This window comes from Pelmatolapia mariae, linkage group LG10_11 (genome assembly GCF_036321145.2).
Source record: "Pelmatolapia mariae isolate MD_Pm_ZW linkage group LG10_11, Pm_UMD_F_2, whole genome shotgun sequence".
Classification (NCBI taxonomy): domain Eukaryota; kingdom Metazoa; phylum Chordata; class Actinopteri; order Cichliformes; family Cichlidae; genus Pelmatolapia; species Pelmatolapia mariae.
The window spans coordinates 53,583,653-53,597,571 of NC_086236.1; the positions used below are offsets into that span (position 1 = coordinate 53,583,653).

General features: G+C 38.0%; 1 protein-coding gene across 1 annotated transcript; it reads left to right on the forward strand.

Annotated features, from left to right (window-relative positions):
* Positions 1–2,943: 2,943 nt before the first annotated feature.
* On the forward strand, positions 2,944–5,310 carry LOC134637490 (myelin-associated glycoprotein-like). Its single transcript, XM_063487935.1, has 8 exons — positions 2,944–3,007; positions 3,091–3,498; positions 3,599–3,892; positions 4,037–4,136; positions 4,249–4,284; positions 4,379–4,411; positions 4,761–4,775; positions 5,206–5,310. The coding sequence occupies exons 1-7, from the start codon at positions 2,962–2,964 to the stop codon at positions 4,771–4,773; spliced, it is 930 nt and encodes a 309-aa protein (XP_063344005.1). The 5' UTR covers positions 2,944–2,961; the 3' UTR covers positions 4,774–4,775; positions 5,206–5,310.
* The last annotated feature ends 8,609 nt before the right edge of the window (positions 5,311–13,919 follow it).

Here is a 13,919-nt window from a genome sequence, read left to right on the forward strand (position 1 = left end):
CCACTGAAAACGCTACGTCCAGATAAACAGAATCAACCTTTGGGATTTACTTACCTGGATGATTGAGCATGCATCAAGACAAATTAGTTCTATGTGTTCCTTTTCTTTTTATGCAATATAAATACTCTATGGTAATACTGAAATAAAAAGAATGAAAGAAGATTTCTTCTACAGGCCCAGCTACAAAATATTTATGTTTAGTGTCAGTTTATAGTCTTTCTCTGAGTGTGCACTCAGTTGCTTCAGTGTTGTGATTATGTGACTTATGCAGTAATATGTGGATTACATTTAGCATATGGGACTTTTTTATAGATGAATAACACTGTTTCTTTGGGTTGATGTGAGGATGTACAGATCTGTCTTTACTAAAAATAACAACCTTGAGGTCATTCTCTTTTTGGTTAGGGTGCTGCAGCCGTTTTTGATAACTGAGAGACTTTAAACTTCAGCTTTCACACCTCAGTGCATCACTGGGCTCACAGTAATTTCCCCACATGCTTGCAGAAATAGAGTGTTTATTTGTGATAACACGCTTTCTAATTTTCTGTTCTGCTTTCTCTATGGCCTTATCAGAAGCAGGCATTTAACACAATAAATGAGAAAAAATGCATAGTAAGTTATTAATACATTTTTTACTATTAGTTCAGATGTTGTCAAAGTTATTATAAAATCAGATAGAAAAATTATTGTTGGCCTTGTAGCAGCGGAAGAAACTCAACAAACTGTATTTAGATATGTTTAGTGGTGGATATCTGCTGATAACAGGCAAGTTCCTCCTTTGCCTTTGGGTTAATTCCAGGTTATTTTATTTTCATTGTGCATATTTTCAAAATATCATTGCACCCTCAAACGTACCTGAATGCACTCTGTTCCTTTAACACAGGAAGAAGCTGCCCTGCTTTTGTCAGATTTTACAAATTTACCCACACAGAACATGTGCATTTATTCCACGATTAGATCTTGCACAGTGAACCAGTCACTTCCTGTGCATAGACAATGAGCTGTTAAAATAGTCAAAAATAGCTCACTGGTTCAAATGTGCCATTTCAAAATGGCACAAAGACAAGTTAAATACAACATATATCTTTAAAGTAGACATTGAATTGAATCTAAACAAGTGAAAAGGTTTGTGTCTGTTTGACAAGTGTATTGTTTCTGGAAGTAAAATGATGATGAGTTGCTTAATTGCATTTAATTAACAAAAATTGCACTCTGACAATTAAGTTTAGGTTCCTCAAAATGGATAGAGTTGGAATTATCGGAAACGTTTTGACTATATTATTATTATTGTTGTTTTTGTTGTTGTTGTTGTTGTTGTTGTTCCATCCATTGGGGGATAGAGGTGGGCTGAAGACTGCACAGTTCACCCATCTATCAAAGGGCTAATATAGAGAGTCAGACAGCCATTTGAGCTCACATTCACATTCACACCTAAAGTCAATTTTAAAATCACCAATTAACTTAACATGCAGGTCTTTAGACTGTGGAAGAAAGGCGCAGAAGTCACACAGGAAACATGGAGGGCATGTCATTGTACACACAAAGGCCCTGGCCAGCCACTGGATTTGAAACTAGTGTGGTAGTATAGTGCATACCAATAACTGTCCCACACATTATTATTTATTAATTTAGAGTTTAGTAAAACCTAGATAAGGTAAATATAAAATAAAATCCATGTATTACATATTAAATGTAATGTGTAATATGTTGGTATCCTTATTAGTTTCCGGTAATATTTCTTAGAAATGAGCTTTTGCTCCATGGCACACTGATCTATTCTCCACAGATGTTTTGGTGTTTTACAAATAAACAATATTTTGAAAAAAATTTGGAATCATATTAAGATATCACTATCATACTTGTTGTTAGTTCAACTGGGAAGAAAAAAGGGTAAAGATTATTGTAGTGAGATAAAGGAAGTGTTCATGGAGAACTGAAACGAACTAACATGTCACAAAGAAAAGCATATTTTATTTTTTTTAAAACAAACAATTAGAAGGTTGTGCTTCTGTCTGCAGTCAGAGGTAAGTGGGTGGTCCCTTTGAGAAGGATTTGAAAGTAAAAATCTGAAAGACTCAGACACATTGCTAAAGTGTTTTGTAGCCTTATATAAATCAGCCTTATATAAATCAACCAGACAGCAGGTAAGATATTTATATGATTATATGATTATTAGATAACAAGTCTTGAAAAATAGTTCTCTGAAGGTCTTTCAAAGTTTTTCTTTGGACATTGGCTAGTTGGGCATTGAAAGAGGAAGGAACAAAAGAAAGCATTCAGTGTCCTTCAAGAAGCCTTGAGAACTATTGCTTAAGACTTCTTAGTGAAATAACAAGAAAGCGTGCAGGCTGTGTTGGAGAATAAAGGTGTTCAAACCAAATATCAACTTTAAGTTTGTTAGAATTGTAAAAACTTATTTTTGCTTTATGTGCTGTATTTCCATGTGTTGGTAAATGTTTTAGTAAATATCTACACTTATTTCTCATTTTCCTAGCAAAATATACAGAAATGAATGGTGGCTCAGGACTGTTGTGCAATACTGTAGCTTATGTAACTTACTAAGAATTTCACAGTAATGAATGATGTCAAAGCATGCATAGAGATACTGCCAGATTTGAAGCTCTGACCTGGTCATGTCTGTTTTTTTATATTTTATAGTCACTGAAGGTTTTAAGAACCCCTGATACCTTCTTACAGTTTGATGTCAAATGGCAAAGACTTTAAATATACAAAGATAAGGAACTACTGAGGGTAGTGAGCGATTTGCTGCATACAAGTAAAAATAAAACAGGCAAAATATAAATGACAGAGGCAAGGCAGTGACAAAATACAGAGAGTATATATAGTAATCCATATGAAAATCTTTATTATTTGAATTTCATATTTTTCAAGTTGCTTCATTTTTGACAGCTAATTTTTTCAGTTTATTTATTTTTCCAGTGTATTACACAAAGGAGAAGCATGGACAAAGAGGCAAAGTTTATGATAACATATCTGCTTTTTGCAGGTAATGAGCCAGCTTTTTAATTTACAATTGTTTTATAGGTGCTCTATACCTTTATAAATGACATTCGCTTAATTCTCTTTCAGTCATCTGTAGCTCTGCGTCCAGTGATGAATGGAAGGCCACTGTTGTAAAAAGCATTGACGCTCTGGTTACATCCTGTGTTGTGGTACCATGTTCATTCTCCCATACTGGAGGAAACCTGCCCACGTCCAGACTCAGAGCGATGTGGCACTATAAAGGCAAAACACCAGATACTAAAGGAAACAACATCTTTCATAGTGATGCTACACTGATTAAGGACAACTTTAAGGAACGAACAAAGATGTTGGGAGACCTGGGCCAGAACAACTGCACCTTAGAAATAACTCATGTTAGAAATCATGACAATGGCCCTTTCTGTTTCAGAGTTGAACTAGTAAAAACAGAAGGCAATGAACCCACAAAGGACATGTTCTCCTTTGTTGAAGACTGCGTCGAGTTGAACATGCTCAGTATGTCACCAACTTTCCACCTTCCAATTCCAAACATCTATACCAGTTTTCTGTTAAATCACTTTGCCTCTTACTTTATGTCTGCCTTTTTCATCTTCAGCTGACCCTGCAGAGCCTACATTGATTCAGCCAATGGCAGCCACTCAAGGAGAGCCCTACACTGTCATCTGTTCAGTCATGCACACCTGTCCAACCCATGTACCTACACTTACATGGAACTGGAAGACAGAAAGGATCATTGTGTTCCATAGACTAATTCATTCTGGCAACTGGGAGACACAGTCCATCCTGACATTTATTCCTGAGGAGAAGGATGACAACAGAGAGCTGACATGCACAGCTGATTTTAATGGGAGGAAAACATCCTCCTCAAAATTCACACTGAATGTAAAACGTGAGATCCTTTCAGTTCTTCACTTCCAATATGTTGGTTCACCTTAACTTTGCATGATTAAGAAAATGTTAACATCACTATTAAAAGTATCTTTCAAAGACTGTATGCATTCTCAATGATGTCATGAATTCTGTCTATTTCCAGGTATTGAGAACTATAATCACATCATCATTCCTGCTGTAGTGGGGATTGGTACAGCTCTGCTCTTTGGCATCTTCTGCATTTTCATGGCAAAAAAATACAAGTTAGTCATTTTATAGAGAATCAAGCTTTCTGTTAACAAGGAGGAGACATTTTTCCTCTCATCAGTTCTACAGTACGCTCTTTAATATATGTTTTTTTTTGTTCTGTTTAAGGAACCGTATTGCAGAGCTTCAAAATCAAGAAGGAACGTAAGTAGAAAAATATTTTGGATCAGATGCAATTGGTTTCTGAACCTGTCATCATATATGATAACAATATCATGATTGTTTTTATTTATCATAGCATGTGGAACAGGCTTTCCAGATTATCTCGCAGGTAAGAAAAAAGAAATTTTCTTTTCTTTTGTTTTTACAGTTTGGAGCATTAAATACGCAAGCATGTTTTTTTTAATTGCAAAATCTTTGGAATTGTACATACCACACACGTCTTCAAGATTACATTTCTAATTAAATTAAATCAGTCTAAGCCATTCTGATTAAAGGCCAAAGGGATTTTTGGTTTTTGGTTCTCCACTTACTTCACCACTAACTTTCCGTGCACAAATGCCTCAGTGGTCTCACAGTCATTTTAAGCAACAGGGCAGATTTATTTTTCTTGGTGGTTTTGATACTAAATTTAAAATCATATCTCATTTTCTGTTCTTGTTTTTCTGTGGTTTCATCAGGGGAAGACGCTGAAGGTGAGATATGAAAAATGAATGCTTCTTTAAGACACATTTATTATGTTATTGCTTAATTACTTATGTTATTACTCTTGAATTTCATTTCTCTTGAAGTTAAAGCTCTGATCAAAAGAGTCGAATTAGGTTTGCAGGAGTCCTCTTCGCAGTGGTTGATTTCACTTCCCCTTCATTTTACAAAGTCTTAGAAGTTGATGTAGAGTTAGAGACACATTATGCATTTTGTTTTTCTTCTTAGTTGTTTTTCACTTTTGAAAGTTCCTTGTGTCTCGTGCTTTGTTATTCCTCCCATCTTTGAAGGCTTCCAGCCTACTGGATCAAAGGACAGAAACAGAATAGTCCTGTTCCCTTCTGTGTCTGTATTTTGTTCCTTTGCTTGAACTTAAAATCGCACGTATATACTTCAAACCTGTATTTTCTTATTTTTCAGACAATGAAATGAAATCAAGAAGGGGACCAAATTCAAATGGTTACATTCTGCTTTCCATTTGCATATCAGCTTCAGGAAAATATGTTAGAAAAATGTTAAAAAAAAAAAAAAACAAACACAAAAATGTCATATAAAAAAGCTTTTTCTTCAACAGATAGCTTCTACCCTTTTTCATTAACTAGTATGATCCTTTCTCTTTGTATTCATGCTTGAAAGGATGCGCTATCATGTGATAGATGATTTATGCCAGAAATGTTAACTGAGCATTTAGCAATGTAAGCCCACCACTTCCTGTTTTCTAAACAGATGTATCAATACTGTAAGCCTATTTTTGAAGAATAAATCTTCATTTGTCTTGAGACTGAATTCATTGCTTGAACGATAAAGACCTTCAATATTCAGTAAAATTTTAATTTAATTTACTCTCCTGGATCACTCAAAGTACTTTATACAACATGACTTGCACACCCATTCGCGCAAGCACCTTCTTCTAAGTGCTTTCTGTCTAACACACATTCATACTCCATTTCATTAATGAATATAATTAAGGGGAAAATTATGGAAAATGTTGGGAAACAAAGACACTCTAAAGTTAAAGATGGATTTTAATTCTAATTGTAGAGCTATTTAAAGCTTTTAAAGAGAATTAAAATGCGATCTGTCATATTTTAAGACGAACAGTAATAACTAATTTTAATGTGGAGATTTTGATCAGCACAGGAGATTGAAAAGAAGATACTCAGTTGTGAAGAGGGAAGGGTTACTGAAAGCAGGCCCTGTGATGTCACTACAGCACAAGACAGAGACAATTGTTTGTCTCACTATAAGTCTGTGTGTGTCAACTTGTGTGGAGGAAGTGAGATTACTATAAAAATCTGATGTATTTAAAGATTGTCTGTAGTCTTAACAGAGTCGTGAGTAATGGAAAACTAACTACTTGAAACTCAAACCTTAAACTGTTTAGACTGTAGTTACTTCATTATTGGTTGATCGGTGTTACCTGTATACAGACCCTCTGCAGAATGCTCATGATAAAACCTGCTCATGCTTTATATTCTGAGTGATGGCATTACTTGAGTTTTGTTTGTTTTCTGAAAAATTGATACTCATGGTAGTTTATAAACATTTATAATGTTTATAAAAAATTGTATTTACTTTGATGAAAAGTTGATTCTGTTCATCTGGACGCAGCGTTTTCAGTGGGAGAAACACTTCATCACTCATCCAAGTGACCTCTTCAGTCTCATCTGGCTGCAGGGTTCCCCAACTTTATAAACAGTACATTTGCATAATGACTGAAACTAGGGATCAGTTCCTTGATCATTAATAGGCAAATTGTCATGTCCATTGATCAATGACCATTAAGGTGGGCTGAAGGTGTAAATAGACTGTGGAGTCCTGGCCTGACAAGTAAGAGCTTCTGTGTTGTGCCATCCACTTATCCAGAAGTTGTTTGGTGTGTATAAATCATGGCAATCCTCCTGGCACTTAACAGCACACACTACATTACTCTGTTTGTGTCGGGGGACCAGATCCTTGGGGTGGAGCAATTTTTGGTCCAGAATGTTTTGGGGATTGAAAGGCACAGAGAACAGGTCTTTAGAGAAAATGCATCTCAGCTCTTCCGATACTCCTGACACATACAGGATCACTAAGAGTTTTGGCTAAGGCAGCAGTTATCCTTCTTGTCTCCTGGATCACCTGGAGCTTTCTTTAGGCACCTTTCCAGCTTTGACAAAAGTCCAGGTGGGATAACCGCATATGATGGTTTTCTGCTTCCCTAGCCGCTGTATCTGTGGAGATGGTGTTCAGTCTGTGTTGTAGCATCCTGATAACACCCAGCTTGTAGTTTACTGGATGATGAGAGCTAAAACCTTAAATACCTTCACTGGTTTACAGTACACATTCTCCATTGCTGATGGAAATCTCGCAGAAAGCTAGAAGAAGGCTTGCCTGGCATTTTTCATATCCTCCCAGGTGAACTCGATGTGTTTGTCCACCGAGTTAATGTGATCAGTGAATTGTGATACAGTGGTAGCTTAAATTACGAGCGTCACAACTATTGACTTTGTCAAGATATGAGCAATCTCCCAGACATTTTTTTGCTTTGAGAGCTAAAATTTACTTTGTGAGCCAGCTTTGGCTAACCCATCACTAGTTGGGGCAGTGAACGCCACAGTGAATGCAATAATTAGATGGAGCTAATAAATAGGGTTTTGCTTCAGTCTGTTTCTGGAGCAAAACCCAGAAACAGACTTTCTATAGTTTAAGGTGTTTATTTCCAGAAACAGTGGTTACACAGAAGATAGCTGCAATGAGAGGATTTTGTCCAGAGACACAGGGAGATCACTGTCAGTTACTGGAATGTGTTTGCAGGTGACTGAGAGCCTACTTACTTGAGGGTGGTAGCAAGGAAACACTGGAGGGAGCCACTGAGTTAGTCTCTGTAAGAAAAGTGAGCAACTGAAGGGTGGACAGATAGATGTGTTGAATAAGTCTTTGAAGGAGAATATCCAGAGAAGAGAAGCCAGCTAGTAGGCAACAGGAAAGACCACAGGGGATTGCAAATGTATGCGCTGGGATAATGTGAGAAGACACTAGCACTACAAAAGAACCTGATAACCACACTGGAGTGGAGAAAATGAGAAATCTTAGCTATGAAGAAAAACTGTATCATTTTTCCACCTGTGCCTTAGAGTCTATTGTCCAGTCCTTCCCATTGTCTCTCATTGCGACTATTTTTTCTTTCCCTGTGTTCTTCTTTTGTATTGAGTTTGTCTGAATTACGTTTCTCATCCTATTGAGTTTGCCTGTGTCTCTGGTTGTATACCTGCCTGTGTCCCTTTCCTTGAACTTAATGAAATTGTAGCTCTAAAATCACAAAGTAAATAAAAATCATACAATCTTTATTTTCTTATTTTTCAGGCAAGGAAATAAGAGAGAGAGAGAGAGAGAGAGAGAGAGAGAGAGAGAGAGAGAGAGAGAGAGAGGACCAAGTTAAATGGTCCATTAAATTCTTCTTTCTATTCATTTCTCAGTATCACAGAAAAAAACTATGTAATCTTAACAGCAACTTAAGAAGAATACAATTACAATTTAAATTTTCAAATAACGGTCATTAAGGTCATATCGTATAGGAAAAGATTTATTTTACATTCATTACTTTGATGTATTCTCTTTTTTCTTTGCTTATACTTCAGAGGATGTCCTTCTTTTGTATGACACGTTTCTTGAGCACTTATGAACTTAATGCAAAAGTTGCTGTTTTCTAACCAGATATATCATTAATTTGAACCTCTGATTGAACATGCAATTTTTCATTTAGAAATCATTGCTTGATTTGGTATTTCTTCTGTGTCGTCTCTCAGAGGGAAATATGCCCACATTTTTGTCACTCAGTTTTACAGAATGACAGAATGTCAGTTCAAATTTACAATATGTACCAGCTACCCAATTACCCCACCTATGAAAACTAATAACGTTAGCTTGATAGCATAATTGCCTAAGTCATTTTTTTGTGTTTTCGGAAAACAAGAAAAAACTAATTTTCTAAATATCACATGCATATTTTTAATTGATATTTTCACAGAACATTTAAGTATATGTGAGGAAAAGTATGGAAAAAGAACAAAACCCAACATCATTTCTTTTGTCTAATAAAAGTGACTTAGGCAGATTATGCCTATGACTTAGGCAGTTTTTCTTCAAACTATAAAATGAACATGACATACTATAATGTAACCATAACACACTGTAACTTTTCAATTTTAATCACAAAATGGCAGCTAGAGTAAGGAGACTTACTCACTTCACCTCACCCACCCATTAATTTGCAGAGGAGGCCTGTAGGCTCATAAAAGAGGTGTGCGTGTGTCTATGTGTGTTTGTATCTGTCTGTGTGTGTTTGTCTCTCACTTCTCTCTCTTTCTCTTCGTGTGCGGGTGTGTGTGTGTGCGTGTGTGTGTGTGTGTGTGTGTGTGTGTGTGTGTGTGCGTGCGTGTGTGTGTGTACTATTTGGTAGGCTATGTATACTACTGATGAGGAAGATCATCATAGTACTTGTGGGCCACTCTTGGTAGTACATTTTTCATTGACTGTAAGTCACTGTATTTCCTCAGGGTGATGGGCAACTGAGCAGGAAAGAGTGGGATCCACTTGAATGGCTTGTTGTCGGGTATGCTGATGCGCCGAGGCAGGTCTTCCCAGTCAGATTCAAAATCCAGCTTGTACCTGATCCGTCCATCAGTCAAGTACTGCAAAGCCCGGAGGTCATGGACTGTGGGGTCCCCAACTTTATTGCCGGGTCGAATATTGGTGACATAGGTGCCAGATAACTTCATGAAGTCATTGTGGTATAGTTGAGTCACCCTGTATGGGGATGGATTAATGCGTGCAGCCTCAAAGATGACAACGTAATCTCGTGGAGTGTAAACGTCTTGCACAATGCGCCGTTCAATTAGACTGTGCATGGAGTCACACTCCATCTGTGTGTGGCCTGCAACTAGAAATTTCTGCTCAATGCTGACACCATGCTTCATGGCCAGGTAAAGGTAGGCGTTGCTGATGGTAGCACACCGGTTCTGATACCCGCAGCCATCACTCCAGACAATGACTTTCTCAATGTTTCTGTTGGCCTGTAGGACAGACTCAAAGTGGTTGGACTGCAGATGTGCAAAAACCTCACTGCTGAGGGAGCCTTCATGTTCTTCCCAAGCATAACAGTACCCATCTCTGTTGTTCATGTTGAAGCAGGTAAAGTTGTGCATCTGTAATTTAGTTTTGTAGTACATTGTACTTGCTTTTGTCTGGGGGCAAAGAAGAACGCGTTGAAGGTCCATTGTCCACACTGAAAGTGTGTCACTGGATTCATTTTTGTCTGCAGCCTTTTCAGCTTGAGCCTGACTCTTCAATCTCAAGTGTGTAGCAAGAGCATCCTCATCTGTATTTCCTACCTTGGCGCTTACACAGATGTCACATTGGTCTTTTTTTGGAATGAACACAGAGTAATCCTGCTCTCCAAAAACCTTCCGAAAGTATGTCTCACTCACAGCACGCTTTCCATTCTCATTGGCAGCATTCTGGTATTCCTTGTGAAGCTCTCTCAAAACTGTTCCTGGCTCCAGGAACTTCTTGTTCTGATAAGAGGGAACCTGGCGGCAGTAATGGGATGGGACTGTAGGTATTCCAGAGAGCCACTCTTTCAGGAAGGCCTGGTCTCCATCTGATATTGGCATATGAGGACCAGTCTTGTTGATCTTGGGGTTGGGCTGGGTATGAGTGTTGGGTTTCATGCCTGCAGTTAACCATGATCCAATGGTTCTCAGGGCAATACCAAGTGTGGAACAGAAAAGATTTTTGCACACAGGTATTTTGCATCTATCTGAGAGTTGCAGGTGGTATAGCAGAGATGTTGTTCTCCTTGAATCAACACCACCTTTCTTCTGTTTTATGGGCACATTTTCAACAACAGTCTGGATATACACCTTGCGTGTCTCCCAGGAAGGCATGGACCAGAAATTGTTGAAGATTCCTCTTCTCTCAACTTCAGTCAGTAGCTCACAACTTCTTTTCGTTGACTTGAAGCAGTGCTGTGATGTGCATGGTGGGCCCATGGCCTTTGGTGGTCTCTCCTGTCCCATTGTATTCTTGTAATTCTCTCCCTTCAGACGCTTTTCTTTGATGACATTTTTCTTCCACGTATGGGGCAGTGGACGCTTGTGACGAACAGCAGAAGTGCTGGGGGTTGGACTGGCTTCCTCTTCCTCTGCTTCCACCTCCCCTCCTTCCTCTTCCTCCCCTTCATCTTCGTCTCCTTCCCCTTTCTTTTCCTCTCCTTCATCTTCCTCTCCTTCTCCTTCCTTTTCCTCTCCTTCCCCTTTCTTTTCCTCTCCTTCATCTTCCTCTCCTTCTCCTTCCTTTTCCTCTCCTTCCCCTTCCTTTTCTTCTCCTTCATCTTCCTCTCCTTCCCCTTTCTTTTCCTCTCCTTCATCTTCCTCTCCTTCCTCTGGCTGCTTATCAGTCTGTTGCCCCATATCAACATAATTTCCTCCTTCTCCCTCATCTATATCCACCAACTCCTCTAAGTTCACATCAACTTCCTTTCCTGATGATACAACAGAAAATAAAATGCTGTTGGAGTATCTTAAAATGGTAAATCAAGATGACATCTAAATCTACTTGTGTAGTCAAAATGTCTGCTATGTAAAAAAAAAAAAAAAATCAATTTGTACTATTAATATCAAATCAAATCAATTTATTTTTGTATAGCCCAAAATCACAACAACAGTCGCCTCAAAGGGCTACATGAATATTACTGGCAATAGAGTTCAACCAGTATCAGTCATTTGAACACAGTCAATATAAAGTCCAATTTAACAATTAACAATGAACCCAGGGCGTCCCCCGTCCTTAGACTCCCCTCCTAATAAAAAGCAAATGTTTGAAACATAATATAATTTGCAAACTTGCTGAAAATGCTCAAATTGCCTTTGAAATTGCCAAAGATTTACTCTGGTAGCATGCTGCTGTTAGCTAGCTGCTAGCTTGTACTACATTACTATGCTAATGCTACACTACTAACGCTAATGTTAGCTAGCCATCATACTTTGTTTGCAACAAAAAAGTAATCTTTTAACATGGTCATAACCTCTTTGATTGAATGAAAATACATTTAGTGACCAAAAAACTAAAAAAATATGAACTTTTACCAGATGTAAATGAATCAAAAAGAAGAGCAAGGGCTTCACTTGTGGTCAACCTCTTCTTCTTATCAGCCATTTTGCATACATCAAAACTGCCTAAGTCAAATTGATTGTAGCAAAACTGCCTAAGTCCAATGGTAAAACTGCCTAAGTCAAATGAATGACTTAGGCAAGTATGTTTTTTGACTCTTATGAGTGTTGTGATTGGCCAATGACATAGGCAGACGGACAGGATGATGCAGCAGTGGTAGGGGAGTAAAGTTAGGCAAAAATCTCAATTTGACCAGAAAATGACTTAGGCACTTATGCTATGAAGCTAACGATAAAATACATTTCCTGCTGAATGATGTCATAGTGATGGTATATACTTGGACTTTTTGTCCTCACACATACCAACCTCTGTATATTTTATATATCTTATTTTATTGTTTACTTTATTTCATTTGTAAAACATGTATATACATACTATATACACACTCAAACACACACACGTAGAAAAACATATTTAGTATACACATTCAGTAATGTATATACCTTTACATATTGTACATATATTTATTACTTTTTAGATTAGCCATTTTTATATTTTGCTTGTTTTACATTATTGTATTTTGCACAACTCTGTTGCTTGTGAAGCTCGCACACAAGAATTTCACTCACATGTACTGTACCAGTGTACCTGCACATGTGATGTGACAATAAAAGTGATTTGATTTGATTTGATTTGATATATATGAATGTATAATCAAATGTGTCATGATTGCCAGCAGCAGGTTATGTGATTTTGGTTGTTGTTGTTTTTTTTTTAAGAGGACCCAAAAGGAGACTAGAGGAGGCAAAAACTGAGATTTAATGAAAGGTGTCTCCTTTATTTGTCTGTTGCAGTGTTGTCACAGCAACAAGGAAAAACAAATAGGGAGGCAAAAGATGAGACACAAGGAGAGGAAGAGGGGAAAAAGGTAAGGAAGACGAAACACCATGACGTAACTAAGAGACAAAGGGGGCGAGGGACTGAGATACAAACATGGAGACAAGACACATGGGGGCGAGAGACATTAACATGGAGAGTCTTGATGCATGCTCAATCATCCAGGCCAGTAAATGCCAAAAGGTTGACGTAGCGTTTTCTGTGTGAGAAACGTTTCATCACTCATCCAAGTGACTTCTTCAGTCTCAGTGGACTGCAGGTTTCCCCAACCTTATAAACCAGACGTCTCAAACTGCAATCCTCGAGGGCCGGTGTCCTGAAACATTTTTCCATGTGTCCTTGTTGCAACAGACCTGAATAAAATTAGTAGGTCATTAGCAAGAGTATAGAACTTGACTGCATGCTGAAGTGGCAACCCCTAACCCTACTCAAGTAAATTTAAGTAAATGTAGGTGTTTAGAAAAAAGTACTTCTGAAAGTACTTTTATTGCACCATGTTCATTCATGAGCTGCTTTAACATGAATCAAATGACTGAATTGCCACCTCACCATGTAGTCAAGTTCTATACTCTTGCTAATGACCTACTAATTTTATTCAGGTCTGTTGCAACAGGGACACATGGAAAGGTCTCAGGACACCGGCCCTCGAGGACTGCAGTTTGAGACTCCTGTTATAAATAGTATGTTTGCACAATAACTCAATAACACAATCATTAATATGCAAATTGTCATGACCATTGATCAACAACCGCTTGTGATCGGTTCATCAGCAACAGGTGGGTATGATCATCAGCAGGTGTGGCTGTCTCCAGAGAGGGAACCTCTCAGACCCCAGCGCTGTACAAAACCTAGGACACAGGCAAACACAGAAACACACATAAAAGGGAGAGAGAGACAGGGAGCTCCGGGATGTAGGGAAACAAACAGAAATGGCAGGTTCAGCCAGCAAGGACAGAGGGACGGTGACAATAATCAGTTACAATATAACTGTTAACTTATAAAAATGTATCAGCTTACAACTACTTATAATATTTACAAAATACGGAAGGGCAGGCCGCTTGACCATCATTTTTTATCAACTGGTC

Coding starts and splice junctions, on each gene's coding strand:
- LOC134637490 (XM_063487935.1), top strand. CDS start 2,962: ATGGACAAAGAGGCAAAGTTTATGATAACATATCTGCTTTTTGCAG. Junction 3,893..4,036: donor ATTCACACTGAATGTAAAAC/GTGAGATCCTTT, acceptor GTCTATTTCCAG/GTATTGAGAACTATAATCAC. Junction 4,137..4,248: donor TTCATGGCAAAAAAATACAA/GTTAGTCATTTT, acceptor GTTCTGTTTAAG/GAACCGTATTGCAGAGCTTC.